Source organism: Thalassophryne amazonica, chromosome 16 (genome assembly GCF_902500255.1).
Source record: "Thalassophryne amazonica chromosome 16, fThaAma1.1, whole genome shotgun sequence".
NCBI lineage: Eukaryota > Metazoa > Chordata > Actinopteri > Batrachoidiformes > Batrachoididae > Thalassophryne > Thalassophryne amazonica.
Genome location: NC_047118.1, coordinates 12,481,792 through 12,497,164, shown reverse-complemented (window position 1 = coordinate 12,497,164; position 15,373 = coordinate 12,481,792). Strand labels below are relative to the sequence as shown.

Here is a 15,373-nt window from a genome sequence, read left to right as displayed (position 1 = left end):
CTCTGGACCGGCGTATACGACAGCATGTACCAGTTCCTGCCAATATCCAGCAACTTCGCACAGCCATTGAAAAGGAGTGGACCAACATTCCACAGGCCACAATTGACAACCTGATCAACTCTATGCGAAGGAGATGTGTTGCACTGCATGAGGGAAATGGTGGTCACACCAGATACTGACTGGTATCCCCCCCCAATAAAACAAAACTGCACCTTTCAGAGTGGCCTTTTATTGTGGACAGTCTAAGGCACACCTGTGCACTAATCATGGTGTCTAATCAGCATCTTGATATGGCACACCTGTGAGGTGGGATGGATTATCTCAGCAAAGGAGAAGTGCTCACTATCACAGATTTAGACTGGTTTGTGAACAATATTTGAGGGAAATGGTGATATTGTGTATGTGGAAAAAGTTTTAGATCTTTGAGTTCATCTCATACAAAATGGGAGCAAAACCAAAAGTGTTGCGTTTATATTTTTGTTGAGTATATGTCAGAAGGAGCCGTGAATTTTGCTCCCAGAGCGCTGTAGCCCAAGCGCGTGCCTCGCCGCGAAGCAGATTAATCACATAAGCTATCTTACTAGCATCAGTCGCGTACATGACGGGACGTTGTGCGAAGATGAGCGAACACTGCATAAGAAAGTCCGCGCATGTCTCCACACAACCCCCGTATGGCTCTGGAGGGCTTATGTATGCTTCAGGGGAAGGTGGGAGGGGTCGTTGAACGACCTGTGGAACGTCACTGTTGCGCACAGGATCGACAGGAGGGGGAGCCGCAGCAGCGCCCTGAGGGCGTGCTTCCACCTGCGCGGCGAGAGCCTCCACCCTGCGGTTAAGGAGGACGTTCTGCTCGGTCATCAGATCCAGCCGAGTCGTAAAAGCGGTGAGGATTCGCTGCAACTCACCGATCATTCCTCCTGCAGACGCCTGTGCGCCCTGCTCTTCCATTGGCCGTTCAACGGCCGGTTGACGCCCCTCGGGGTCCATGACGTTGGCCGAGATATCCTGTTGGGAAAGTGTAGGTACACGGACCCACAACAGGAGGCGTAAATGAACGGACAATGGAGGAAGTCAAATAACAACACTTTACTGTTGTGAATGGGCACAACAAATACAACAGATCACAACAATAGACAAAAAGCCAAATCACAAAAGGTGTCGTGTGGGCAGGCTCGAAGATAGGAGACGTCTGTCCAAAGCAGAGCCGGAACCACACGATTTCCTCCGCCACCAGACCCCGGGAATACTGGAGCCACCAAGTCCCGAACTCCCAGGTGGCCACTGCCTCCGCGTGTCGGACCTGGTACTGCTGGCGAGGAACAAAAAACAATTAAATGTGGGCGCGTTTGCACCCAGCAATCCGCACGGCAGGAAAACTACCTCCACCTCTCGTTGGAAAAGGAGTCTGCTATACAACGCACAAAAGTCACAAAAGGTTACTGTCACACAGTCAGCTGAGAATGTTACCTTCCAGGTAGAACGATATCTCGGCAAAGAGGTGGAGACTTCGTCCTGCTGATGTACCCCTGCTGATCGGATGATTGGTAACAGCTGTTGCAGGTGATGCGTGACAGCTGTCACCCTGGCTGCTCCTGTGAGGCGGCTGCGCCCTCTGGTGCCTGGAGGCCGCACTCCAGACAGGGCGCCCTCTGGTGGTGGGCCAGCAGTACCTCCTCTTCTGGCAGCCCACACAACAGAATCGAATGGATGCTGATATTGTTTAACCTTTACTTTGCAAACCAAGCATGCAACACAGTCAAAACTATTCCATTTATTAATCTTATTAGCTCAACCAGTAATTTGCACCACTTTTTACCAAAATTGGAGCAACTTTAACTTTTGACCCCTGTACAAACTGAAATTGACCTTTCTCAGTGTTCTTGCTGTTTTTACCCCATAACTCCAGACCATTCATTCACAGATAGTCCAAACTATACCTTTTTGGAATCTTTATGATCAGACAAATAATATGGAATACTTTTCAATATGATTGAAGCATTTTTAAATTTTGACCCCTGTGTAATACTTCAATTGACCCCTTCTTGGCCGCCTATTGAAAGTTCACGTGGGTACCCGGCATTTTTAAAAGAGTAATGTCTAAGGAGTATGTGTGCCAAATTTGGTGCTTGCATCACCATTTGAAGCATTTTTTTCAGTTATCCGCTGCACTATTATACCAACAAGCTGTTCAGAAGGCTTTATCGCCTTGTTGGAGTTTATTCAAGAGTTGGCATCACAAACTGGTTGATTCTTCTGTAAACGATGCAATATGAATAGACATGATTGAGCTCTGTGCTAAATTTTACACTGAGCATCTTTACATTTACTTTATCTTCTTGAATGCAGCGTCTGGGTTTGTGATTCTCCTGGATCAAGACTAAGATCCAGGATTTCACTCATGTTGTGGACTCATCCATCAGAATTGTATCTACGTATGGTGAAGGTGTTGTACTTATAGAGACATTCACTTATCTCAGGAGTGACATTCATGTCTCTGCATCCCCAGACTTTCAGATGGGGAGACACTTAGAAAGAGCTTATGGAGTCATGAGGTCACTATACAGAGGTGTTTGGTGATGCAAATATCTTTGCGGGACAACACAAGTCCAAATGGGTCCTGGTGCTGCCTGTCTTTCTGTGTGGTTGTGATACTTGGATGCAAGTGACCTAAAGTGATAACTGGATGTCTTTGGTATTGGGTCTCTTCACAGGATCCTTGAGTACCTCTTGAATGACTCTCTGTCAAATAAATGATTTTTTAAGGAGACTCAGATCAATAGTATCACTTGCGTTGTGAGGGAGCATCAGCTACGACATTTTGGAGATGTGGTGCATGTCTCTGTGCATGTTTGATCATGCACAGAGAGGGCAGTTCTTTGGTGTGGCAGATGCGGCAATGTGCAGCACCAGCACATGCTCCCAGACTTGACAATGACTTGAATTGTACTGAGTGTTCTCGGGGTCGAGCTTATCCTGGTGCACGCTCGAATACACCACATTGCCACTCCATTCCAGAACGAATACATAGAGATAATAAACAATCATTCCATCTCATGGACAGTTTAGACTCAACTTTTACTCTGTTCTGCACGTACTTGGCAGCGTTGAAGTCAAGACCTAAACCCTTGTGGCCAAGGGTAAAAGCCTAAGGGCCTCAAGGCTAATATTTAAAAGGCATGTCGCACATTATTTAACATCTGGTTTAGCAACACATCAAAGTATTTATGATTATAAGTCTATCCACGGACATGCGGTAATAATTAATGGTCGCTGATGTATTTTATTGCTAATTATCCCTCTCGCACGGCAAGTCAGCAGGTGCATTTCTGGAAAAAATCTTACGCAGCATTTCTCACCGTTTTGTCGGCGTGTGACATACATTTTAGCAAATGCAAAAACATCCCAATGCCCGACAGACAGAGTGAAATGAATGCTGCTACATCCGATAATGAAGCTTCTGAGTTTCTATTCAAAAGTGATGGCTCGAATTTACATAGGATGCACAGAGAGGAGATGACACACTTCACCTCGAAACTCTTAATTTTTTTAAATAGTCTGTCGGATTTTAGATCCTAACGTGTGCTGACTCAGCTGTCTGTGTTGCAGCATGCTATTTTACTGCATGTGGAATGGCTCCAGAACACTGTTTTTAAAGGCTGCCTGAACATGCAGATGTATTTCTTACATTGGAAAAAGTCAGAATACATGAAGTTCAGGAGATAATGGACTTTCTATTTAATGTGCCAGAATTGTCAGAGCACGTTTTGAGGAGCTGATGGCCGAGCTGCTGTGGGAGCACGCCAAAATCGTGGAGATGATCGAACTGAGAGCCTGTTTTGGAAGTGGTCAAAAGAGTCCAGCAGCCATGGCTCATAGTCAGTGAGCTGGACACACCTGTCTGCACCAGCTGTGATTATCCTTTTTCTTCTTCTTCTTCTTCTTCTGCTTCTAAATCAGGACCACAATGGGAAAATGTCTTATGTTGGCAGCCCAGATGTGGCACAGAGGTGGGCTTAAACACAGTGGAAATGTGGAGGACATCTGTCCACAAGAGGATGGCGTGGACCTGGGCCTTGTTCTCTGGCTGGCAGTTGCACACCATCCATGTGTGACCTGCCACTTAAGAATTCTTTTATGGCATGGACCTGAACATTGCTCTCTGGCTGGCATTTGCACTTGATCTGTGCATGACAACTTCTTTGATGGTGTGGACTTTATATACAAGTATTTCTCTTGGAAATCATTCTACAAGTGGGTGAGTGTCCTGTTCAGTTTTTTTCCTTTTGTATTTTGTTCTCCTCAGCGGAGCTAGTAGGTTTGCTATTTTTATTTTACTTTGAGAGAGTCTATCGGATTTTCAATGTCATGTCTGCTGTCTGTACCGAAGCAGCATGCTGTTTTAACCCCGTTATAGCTCCCACCATGGACGTGCACATGGAACTCTCCACTGTTTTTCAGGTTGCCTGATCACACAGATATATTTCTTAAATTTTTCAGTTATATCGATGACAACATTTACAAGTGTGCATGAAGCTAAGCCTCTAGCAGAGACTGTTTTTAACAGGCTGCATTTGTGACTAATGGGCGTACATGCGTATTAAGTCTTCTCACAGTGGAGAGCGGCTGCTGGTTTCATCATGACTGCATCAAAATGAACAGTTATTACTGAAAAATGAGTCACCATAACACAACATCACACTTATGTAAACTTTGCAATTAATCTGCGGCTCCATTCTTAACATTAGCAGCTACATTCCACTCAACTACGCACTGAGACATTTCCTCAAAGCTATGTAAACGATGATGGAAACACTGAAAAGTGAGTGCTCACAAGGACTCTGTTTTCAGCAGTCTCCGTAGCTGTTTGTTGTGAATGCCATAAACTTTGAGACCGGTCATGGAAGTGCACAAAGTAATCCCGGTGTATCATTGGATGGTCATCTAAGTTGTTATGCTTTCTGTGCAATGTGTCCTTTAAAGCCTGAAGGTCTCGTCATAAATAAAGAAAATAAGCTGGAAATGAATCATACAAAAGACTGAGGTTCACCCAAGAGACAAGGAACATAATTTTTATATATAAAATGTGGTATATTATGAACATAACATGAAGAACAGCAATTGTTTCTGGGAAAATTACTGTCCTACTGTATATTGTAGAGGTTGTTTAGGTACCTAAATTGTATTTTAAAATAGCAAAATTCCATATCCCTTGAAAATGCCTTGAGTTTTCTTGAGATGACCAAAACTTTGAACAATGAAGACCAAGTTATCCAAGATAAAGGCCAAGGCCTAGAAAAAGAAACGGGCTTTAAGGCCCAGACACACTGGGGGTTAGGACCACCCTGCCACAGGTTCAAGATAAAATTTTGCAAGTGGGTGGACCACATTCACTTGACTGTCACAGAAAAAACAAATGTGTGACGCAATGCGTAGTGAGCTGAAAATCAGTCACAGAGCATCCTGACCATGTGGAAAATGTGCGCTGCAACTCCAGCGAATAAAAAATTCACCAACTGCTTTAAAAGAAGTGTCACACAGAGGTGCACATGTCAGCGGCTGGCACAATGATGTTAGAGGATAAACACTGATGAAAGGAGAGGGACATCGTGAAAAGAAAAAGACACACAAAAAGGCATAGACAACAAAAGCAGACATGTTTGCATTGTTTATTTATTTATTTATTTTGAATCTGCATTCAGACCTGTCAACGTTTTTGCACACAACAACATGAGTGAGCCAAAGAGTCAAAGTCTGTTCTTCAAATGCATCTTTTTATTTATGCACTTGCATGTTAGGACATAAAGAACAGAAAACTCCTTTTATCCAGGCGCTTCTGTTCGCATAATATTAATATAACCTGCTGTAATGTCTAATTGTTTTACAGATGGTAACAGCTACAGCCTGCGTGGATGCACACAATCTGTGTATAATTCATTCCAAAGCACCAAAATAATGATGATTTTTTTTTGGCAATCATTTCACCTCACCTCCATATATGAAGCCATATCAAGCTGTCCTGCCCGAAATAATTTATGCAGTAAGGCATCAGTCAATCATATTGCATGATGCAGTTTTCACAGAGGCAGGAGAGAGGTGACTACAATTCACATTTATCAGTAAGGTGAGGAATCAGACCCGTTTTTATTCGAAATGTTGGAGATTGAAATGAAAACTGTATTATCCAAGTAGTAATCATAATATTAAATCCAACGGTCGTCTCATTGATGTTTGGTCAGTGGTCCTTTGTTGTTTGCGCTCATACACCATGAGGCCATGCCTCTGCATGTCTCAGTGCCACAGACACATAACGTTTGGAAATCTGTCAGTTACAAAGTGTTAAAATAAAAAAAATCCTTTTAATCAGCAGCGAGTGAGCACTCATTCTACAGAAAACTGCACTTGTGTATTTTATCGTTTCCTCATTTGTTCTGCAAGTCAAGCTAGACCTGCACCAGCAGGCTGGCTCCACCCACAGCTCAGACCACTCACCGTATTCAAACAAACAAGACTTTGTAGATGTAATGCAGCAGACAACTCCTCTGTCCTCTTCGACAATAAACACCATGCTTTGGTTCGGCACCACAGACCCCTGTCACTCACAGGAGTGATGGCACAAAGGAAGACAGTCTTTTAAATTTGTGCCACATACACACAGCAACAGCACAGCAGTGCTGCCAGCACTCCGCATCGGTGTGCATTAGTGCCTTTCACAAAAGAGTCTTATGTATGTGGCTGCAGCTTTCTTTTTTCCACAAAGTCCTCAACCATATTCTTGAGGGGGCAGCAACAGAGATGGCAACTCTCCGAAATTGCCATCAGTGTTATCTCTGTGTGACCCAGGCTTTAAAACACCGTAAGCCAAGGCCAAGCACGACAACACTGGTATTTGGACTGGACGAGTTATATTTTAGTTTGGAGTCTTAAATACGCTGAGCCTTGGCTCTCTCCTTACTAAGCTTCACTCCAAGAAATCCAAGCATTCCAAGATTTGTTAGTATAACACAGATCAAAAAGACCATGACCTTGTGAATGACATTTATACCACAGAAACCTTTTCCTCAATTCCATTTAGCCACTTATTGTTTCTGACAGTGAAGCAGGTTTAGCTGAAGGTGCCGGGTGGGGGCCATGACAGTCATGCAGGTCAGTTGTTTGGCTGAAACTCAGACTGTATGAAATGAAGGAAGACTACTCGGCTGCACTCACAGAGTTGAATAAATGTGTCGGCCAGGCTTGAGAGGAAATTTTGGAGCAGAAGAAACAGTCACACTCTCCGGAGACGGTTGGCAGGTGAAAACCTTGCAGGAGAAGAAAGGAGCACACCTGCTCTCTTTTCAAACACAACCTTAGTCCTCAAACACATGCATTTTCAAAGCACTGCGGCAAAAGTGTTTTTGATTCAACTGTAAACAGCTCATTTATAATGGATTAGATTCCGGTGTATTAGGAGTCAGGTCGAGCATCTTCACTCTTTCACCGTTTTGCTCTGCACAATGACTGTCACTCTGACTGTCACTTTTCAGGTGTAAAAGCTGCCTCGTACCACGGACAGAACCAAAATCTGGTCCAACCAAAAGATGCAGTCTCAGTCTAGATCTAACTGAACCATGCTCCAGTGTGTTTGCACTGTGTTTCTAATGCTGTCACCTTGTCACCAACAAAGTTACCCACAGACTTTAAACTTCTTAAACAGTGCCATCTGCTGGTCATCTTCAACATAAGATAAAGAGTCTGAAATTTCTGACATGTTGATTGGAAAATACAGTTAGCACTGTTTCCTCACAGCAAGAAAGTGGTGGGGTCGCCTCCCACTGGTCCTTTCTGTGTGGGGTTTGCATGTTCTTCCCATGTTTGCATGGGTTCCCTCTGGCTTTTTTCGCATTTCCAAAGACATACAGATGAGATGAATTGGAAACTTTAAATGGACTGTAGGTGTTTGAATGAGTTTGTCTACATGTGGCCTTGTGTTGGACTGGAGTGGACCCTGTCTGTTGCCCTATGACTACTGGGATACGCTCCAGTTCCCCCATGACCCTTGTTTGGAGTAAATGGGCATAGAAAATGAATGAATGATTGTTTTTGTTTTGTTTTGTTTTTTTAAATATATGACAAAAGTTGTGTTCACCAATGGTTTGGACACTATGTGTACAGTTATGTCCATAAGTATTTGGGCAGTGAAACTTTTTTATTTATTTATTTTTTAATTGTGCTTGTGGACACCACCACATAAATGTAATTAATTTTGTGGCATGCAGATTTTTCAGCTTTAATGTAATTGGTGGCACAGTGGCTTAGTGGTTTGCACTGTTACCCACAGCAAGAAGGTCATGGGATCATTGTGGCCTTGTGGCCTTTCTGTGTGGGGTTTGCATGTTCTCCCCGTGTCTGTGTGGGTTCCCTCTGGGTGCTCTGGCTTCCTCCCACATCCAAAGACATGCAGGTTAGGTGGAGCAAGTGGGTATAAAAAATAGATGGAAGTTAAGGCATTTAGCTCACTCTCATTCATCTTCAACTGCCTACTCCAATTAAGGGCCATGGGGGGCTGGAGCCTATCCCAGCAGTCACAGGGTGCGAGGCGGGTTCACGCTGGACAGGACGTCAGTCTGTCGCAAGGCCAAAAAACACATTCACACTCACACCTATGGACAATATAAAGTTTCCAGTTCACCTAACCTGCATGTCTTTGGGTGTGATGGGAATCAAGCCCACGACCTTTTTGCTGTGAGGCAACAGTTCAAACCACTAATCCACAGTGCTGCCTGGCAGTAAAAATGATGATTTGTATTGAAAAAAAAATACTGATGCTTAGTTTCTCCAATTACTTATGGGCTCTGAAGATAGAGCAACTGTCTTTAAAAACAGCCATCTTCTTTGACTGATTAATGCAATATTTTTTTGTAAAACCTCTTGATTAAAAGCTGAAATCTGCACCGTAAGCTGATCCTGAATGCTTCATTTCACCTCCATTGTGGTGGTGTACAGAGGCAAAATTATGAAAAGGGTCCCTGTCCAAATACTTATGAACCTGACTGTATAATGCATATCTTACTGCTTGCACCACATGTGCTGATATCGACCTGATTAACAGTTTCTTGTATTTCTCTTTGTCTCATTTCACCTTACCACTCCCCACTTATAACCCACCCACGTCTTCCCAACACCCCTCACCCGCCTGGCGTGAAACTGTACCACCGTGTGCCCGCCGGCCTGCTCGCCCACCCGTGACTCTTCAGCAGTGAGCGACCTGTCCGCATCCAGCCTCCTCATCCTGCTCAGTACCTCCTAAGAGCACCGCACATCAGTCTGTACCTTTACATTACTCGATTCACCGTCCTTTCGACCTCCTGGCCCTTCACATCTCCCAGTGTTAACTTCAACAACCACACTGAATGTGTTTGTGTGTGCAAGCATGCGTGCACAGGCATGTTTGGTAGTGCCATGGCGAGGGAAGGTGCTGCAGGGGAACGTTTCCAGCCACAACCAGTTTTAAGCTGTCTCCTGATCTGTGCCATCACCCTGCTAGACAGAAGACATTGGAAATCAGTGGGACCAGTGGCAGTATTTCATAACATCTCTCCAGCAACAGTCCAGGCATCGCTTCACGCCGAGCGGAAACGTTTGGCTCCAGCCTCGGAAAGTATCCCCAGGAGGTGGTGTTGCCTTCCCTGATGGTTTCATCCAGGCAAGCTAAGGCGCTGTGGGCAGATCTGTCCATCTCCAGCTGGAGCGCTGAGACCCTGCTCCTCTCTTCGTTATCCAGCAGCAGCCACTCTACAGCCACCGTTTCTACTGCAACTTCCTTCTCTCCTTCTTCTACGTCAGCCTCCGTCACTGCTACGCCTTCCCCATCCTCTTCTTCCCCTCCCCTTTGGGAACCAATTCCCTCCACCTCTGTGCTAGTCGAGCCCTGCAATTGTTGATTTAAGAGCTGCAAAGACAACGGCAACGAGAATGTGCATTAAGACTTCACTATAATGGAAAATTCCATCATTTTATCAATATTTTTATTCCTTCTGGAATTTTGGTTCTTCTTTTTGCCTCACTCCAGTCTACAGATGCCTCACATGTCCACGGCAAAAAAAAAAAGATACACGGTATTGTAAACTCAGTCTCCTACACCGACTTGATTTGATTCTCCTCTGCAGCTCCTCTACCTTACAGCCAAACTGCACCGTTCCCCAAATAAAGCGCACACAAATGGACATCGCCTCCCACCAGCTGGCTGGTACAAGCTGATGTGTTCTGGATGGATATGTTGATATCGTACCAAACCCATATATACCCTGATTGAATAGTTTGTTAGTGTAGACGTAATATCCAGACTGGATTTTAGACTAGAGCTGCAATAATCACAGTGTAAGTCCAAGTGTGTGTCGAACTGGCAGAAAATGTAAAAGTGTATCAAGACGACGGTTCTGGTTCCACGTTTTGTGTTAAAATGGGGCATTTGTGGATTTTCTAAGCATCCGTTTTAATCTCCGATCTGGTGCTAAATGTCCCCCGATGTGTACACACTGTGCAAAAGAGTTTACACAATCCCCTGACCTTTGACCTCATTTCTTTCTCATTCAACGTTTGGAATATTAGGAAGAATTTGTGCAATTTTAAGGTGTAATTTTAATTTTCAACTTGAAATCTGTTGACAAAAGCACATTTTTTGGAAGTGATTTTAAAACAGCACATCTAATAATCAAAAGAACAAAGCAAAAGAAAGCAAATGGAGATTCATATAGAAATTTGGAATTGCGGTGCGGTGGGAATTATGACAATCAGGACGGTGCGGCTCACGCGCTGCGCTGACGTTTTAGCGTCTGACAAAGACTTTCCCAAAGACTCCAGCACATGTGGCGATAACACACGTTCTCTCACGCACCGACTTGTCTGTCCACAGAAGCACCGATTCTTTTTTCTTTCTGCTTTTTTTTAATGATCTTTTAATGAATTTTTCTAATGTATCTGTTGCACCACCAGTAATGAGTACAATGTTAAACTACCGCTCAGAACCTGAGCCTGTTTTTAATGCTGTGATCTACAAAGCGTCCACTTTTTGCATTCGGAACATATGGTCAGTTAGAAATTCAAATTAGTTTTTAGCGGTTTGTAGGCCTTTCTGTGAAAATCTAACAAAATGCAGGTGATTGATCACACATCAACATCTGTGATACGTTTTTGTTTCCGCAGAATGATATATGGAAGGTATTACTGAGTGCATATTTAGAGGCAGAGTTAGAAAAGAAGGAGAAGCAGAAGAAAGTTTCCTTTCAAACACATGGCCTGTCTTCTAATTAGCTTAGCGGACTGATGGGAATGGGAGGGGACGGATGATTGAGCCACGATCCCTAGATGGAGTTGGTCAAATCTAGAGGCAGATGCAGAGCTGATTCAAAATCTTTCCTGGTAGCGCTTTCTTTTCTTTTGTATTTCCTGGCAGACACACAGAAAGCCCAGGTAACTGATTTATTTGACAATATATCATCCTTCCATCGGAGATAACATGCTAGGCTAGGCTAACACAGGGAAATCTTTTCTATTCCTGGGTATTTTTACCCAGATGTGCCACTCTCCCAGTGGCGATGTGGAGCTGTAAAGGTGACCAGGCATATTAACATCTCCAAACGTTGGCCGAGATGGCGCTAATGTCTATAGGTGCGAAAGTCAAAAGAAGCCAGCGTTTGAGTTTTGACATTTTTAATCTGTTCAACCACGACAAGCACAAAACTACAGCCATTCCAAGAAGCCATAAAGTGCCACAAAATTTTAATTAATGTAATTTACATGAAAAAAAATCTGCATTTTGTTGTTTGTTTGTTTTTTTCCTTATTCGGTTTTCTTCTTTTTTTGTTTGTTTGTTTGTTTTTTATTTATACGTTGAAAAATTAAACTAAAGAATACTGGTGCTGCAACATTACTCCATTGGCATAAATTAAGACTTAATTACTGAGGCTGGTTACTGAGTACACATTTAACTTGTATGTTTGAGATAATTGTTGTAACATAATGTTAAGTAGAAATAAATTAATTTAAAAACTACCTAAAAAGCAGCAAATATGCACAAATACTGTAAAAATGAATTGTTCAATGTACAATTCCAAAGCTGACAAATGCACAACTCAGCTTAATTACTAAATAACTACCTGTAATGGAAGCGACAGAAAAGGCAAACTCAGCATAATGTTTCTACTCATCAGAATGACAGATTTTCATAACCACAGTTGCATGATTACAAATGACATTTATCACTCATTCATGGTTCTTATTGTTTAAGATGAAATCACAAGGTGGAAAAATCCAAGATTCTATCTACAAAATATCTTCAATTATGCTCTTTAATCTGAAACTGATTAATTATCTAAAATATCTTACATTATTTGCAAAATAACGTTTTGTAAATAATGTAATGCAGTTGTGTCTGTCCCTTTTAATACGCACCTTTGCAATTAGTTGCATTTCAACATCATGTAATTATTGAAATGGAGATTTAAAAAAGGGAGAGAATATATAGCTGTAAATCTGCCTAGAGCAGACCGCCATTGAATAGGGAGTGACTGGTGAGGGAAGCTTCTAAAAGCTTCTATTGATGTAACTGGAGAGACTGTGCAAACAAATGTTGCTTCACTAGTAACAGGTTTATGGTAAAAAGACAGATAGCAGCCATTATTAAGATTAAAACATTAACTCTCGGTACAGGTTTGCAAAAAAAAAAGCATCTGTGAGAGTCTGAAGTCAAGTGGAAAAATATTCTACAGTGTGATGATACCAAAACTAAATTATCATGCTTTGTGCTATGGAGATGCTTCTCACTGCAGGCACTGGGAAGCTTGTTAGGATAGAAGGAAAAGTTTATGTAGCAAAATCTGATGGATGTAATCTGCAAGAAACATACAAATGGGAGACAATTTGTTTCTCCGAAAGGCAGTAACCCAAAATTCACACATGAATGTCTTAAAAAAATTTTAATTAAAAATTAACTCCAAAGAAACTATAAAATGCTAAATTTTTCTCTCTCTTTGAGATTAAAGAGTATCATTTTTATAATGATTATATAAAGAATTTTGATTTTATGTCATAAAACTGTAAAAAAAAAATATAAAGCTGAAGGGTATGAATATGCTTCACAGCCACTGTATGGAAAATAGAGCAATATGAAAAACAAAAAATTTCAGATCATGCATGCATTTATGGTTTATTTATTTATTTTGACCTGACTACAGCAACCTGCCACAAGGGGGAGATAGGGATAAGCAATTCTGGAGATGTTGAATTTCATTCATAGTCCTGGGCCCAGTTTCATAAAGCAGTCTAATCTTGTTTAGTCGATTAAACTCACTTACTAGTTGACTAATTTTTTGACGTCAGTCATTGCACAAATCACTTGGTCAGCTAAAGTTTTGCTTTACCCAGCTATAGTTTTTAGCCTGGTACAGAAAAGGCTAACCTTCTTTTAGTCAACAAAACTTAAATGTCTTACATCAAAAAATAGCGGCTATCATTTGTGTGTTTGTGACAGTTCTCACATCAGCCACCGGGCATCGCTGTTACGCTGAGCAGCGTTGTGTGCACAAAAAGGCTTGACAGAAGTGTAGAAGAAGAACTGCTAGGCTAAGAGCTAAACACGTCATTCTGCAGTTTGTATGTGCCCGTAAATGTTAACAAAGCCAGTTAATGAAACAAAGGCTGGATAGTTCATGACAACGACTAACCTGGAAGTAAACAAAACTGTTGCGCATTGGAGGCATTTCTTGGCAACTGTACTCATGAGGCTGGTATGCCCGGGAAAATAATCGACTAACATTAAGACGGATAATCTACAAGTTTAGCCATTGATGTGAAACAGTGATTAGACTGATAATGTTGGGAGACTAACCGTAGTCGACTAAGTAAGTTTAATATACTAAAAGATTAGACTGCTTTATGAAACTGGGCCCTGGTGTCTCCACGACCCAATCCCAGATAAGTGGTTGAAGATGAGTGAGTGAGTGAGTGACTGAGTGAGTCCTGGTGTTACCTCAACACCCAATGGGAAGAAGATGAGTTTGAAAGAACATTCAAAGGCTTCTTTTTGGGGGGAGATCTGAGACTATGAAATCAATTTTTTTGTGGCGTTGGGCTTAACGTCACACATTAATGTCTGCTGGAGTCAGCAGGCTGAGGGGTGGGGATTAGTTTGGGGACATGTGTTTGAAGGCAACTTTAATAAAGCTGGCGTTGCTTTAACTCTAGTGAGAGTACTTGTGATATAAAAGACCCAAAAAGCTGAGAGGAGTTCGACAGGCCTTTAGCGGCTGTTCTTTCCCTGTTCATTTAGGGCAGAACAAAGTTTGATGGGCTTCAGTTCTGAAGAATATGTGCAATATAAAACTATCACTCTTGTAGTTTTTCAAAAGCATGCGGTCTTTGCCTTGCCATGTTTTTTATCCCAGTACTTCTAAGACTTTCTTACTATGAGAAATCCCCAATTTCCAAATGTGGGATTTCCAAAGATGGGCAGCAATGAATAACGCTGTCTCTCAAAGTGAAAACTGGAATTTTATTTTTGCAAAAACAATTAAATAAAGGAATGCAACACTTAATGGGGAAGCTAGACATTTTTTAACCTGTGCTGTATTGTTACACAGTTTGAGGTTAATCTAAACTTGGGACAACAATGAATTCAATCAGTGTGAAACGAGGTCACAGGCTAACCAGCCATATAATGTAATGGCTCGAGGCAAACTAATACCACTCACAGTAAACTGCTTCTTCTCGTCACTGAATAGGTGAAAAAATGTCATTAGAAGTGTGTAGTAGCATGAAGAGATCCCTACTGAGTTTAAATGTGCATGTTTACCTCACTAATGGAAACTTTTTAAAATAACCATGGGTGCAATTTGGTGGGGGATAGGGGGGACATGTTCCCCCACCTTTTCAACCCACCTTCTGACATATATTTGTGTACTTGAAACATGCTATGTCAGTCTTATGTGCAAAACCATATCAGAATAGTATCTTTGTTTCTGCAAGTTTGTATTTTTAGCAGCATTGACTTGTTTACAACACCTGTTTCTTGTTTGTCACATTCAGAATTTTCTGGGACTGCATTTGCCCAGATTTGAAATCAAAAATAGTTGCCTCTAGGGACTAGTGTCTACACATAAGACTCAATGGACCATATGCTAATTTACTAAATTCTGAAAGTTAGAAAAGGAAATCAGAAAAGCTATCTGGGACCTCAGAAAGCCCATCTGCAATTATTGCTTGATCTCCAAATCAGTCTATGCAAGTGAAATTATGTTCAGTATGAGTGTTGTCATTAGTGCCACTTCAAAAATTAAATTCATAAGTAATTTATCCTAAATTTATGATCTGTTGTTTTTTCAAGCTTATGCAAAAACAA

At 42.0% G+C, this 15,373-nt stretch overlaps 1 protein-coding gene and 1 long non-coding RNA gene across 2 annotated transcripts in view; one reads left to right on the top strand and one right to left on the bottom strand.

Moving 5' to 3' along the window:
• si:ch211-278a6.1 (SRC kinase signaling inhibitor 1) overlaps nt 1-9,628 on the top strand; it is a 323,862-nt gene extending 314,234 nt beyond the window's left edge. Inside the window, exon 20 of the mRNA XM_034189725.1 lies at nt 9,234-9,628. Within this exon, the coding sequence (XP_034045616.1) occupies nt 9,234-9,239 (6 nt within the window). The 3' untranslated portion in view covers nt 9,240-9,628. The remainder of the gene's footprint in view (nt 1-9,233) is intronic.
• Nucleotides 9,080-14,272, bottom strand: LOC117527395. Its single transcript, XR_004565518.1, has 3 exons — nt 14,119-14,272; nt 9,948-9,964; nt 9,080-9,091 (listed from the first exon to the last, which is right to left on the bottom strand). It is a non-coding gene; the product is annotated as an uncharacterized LOC117527395 (long non-coding RNA).
• Between the last annotated feature and the right edge of the window lie 1,101 nt (nt 14,273-15,373).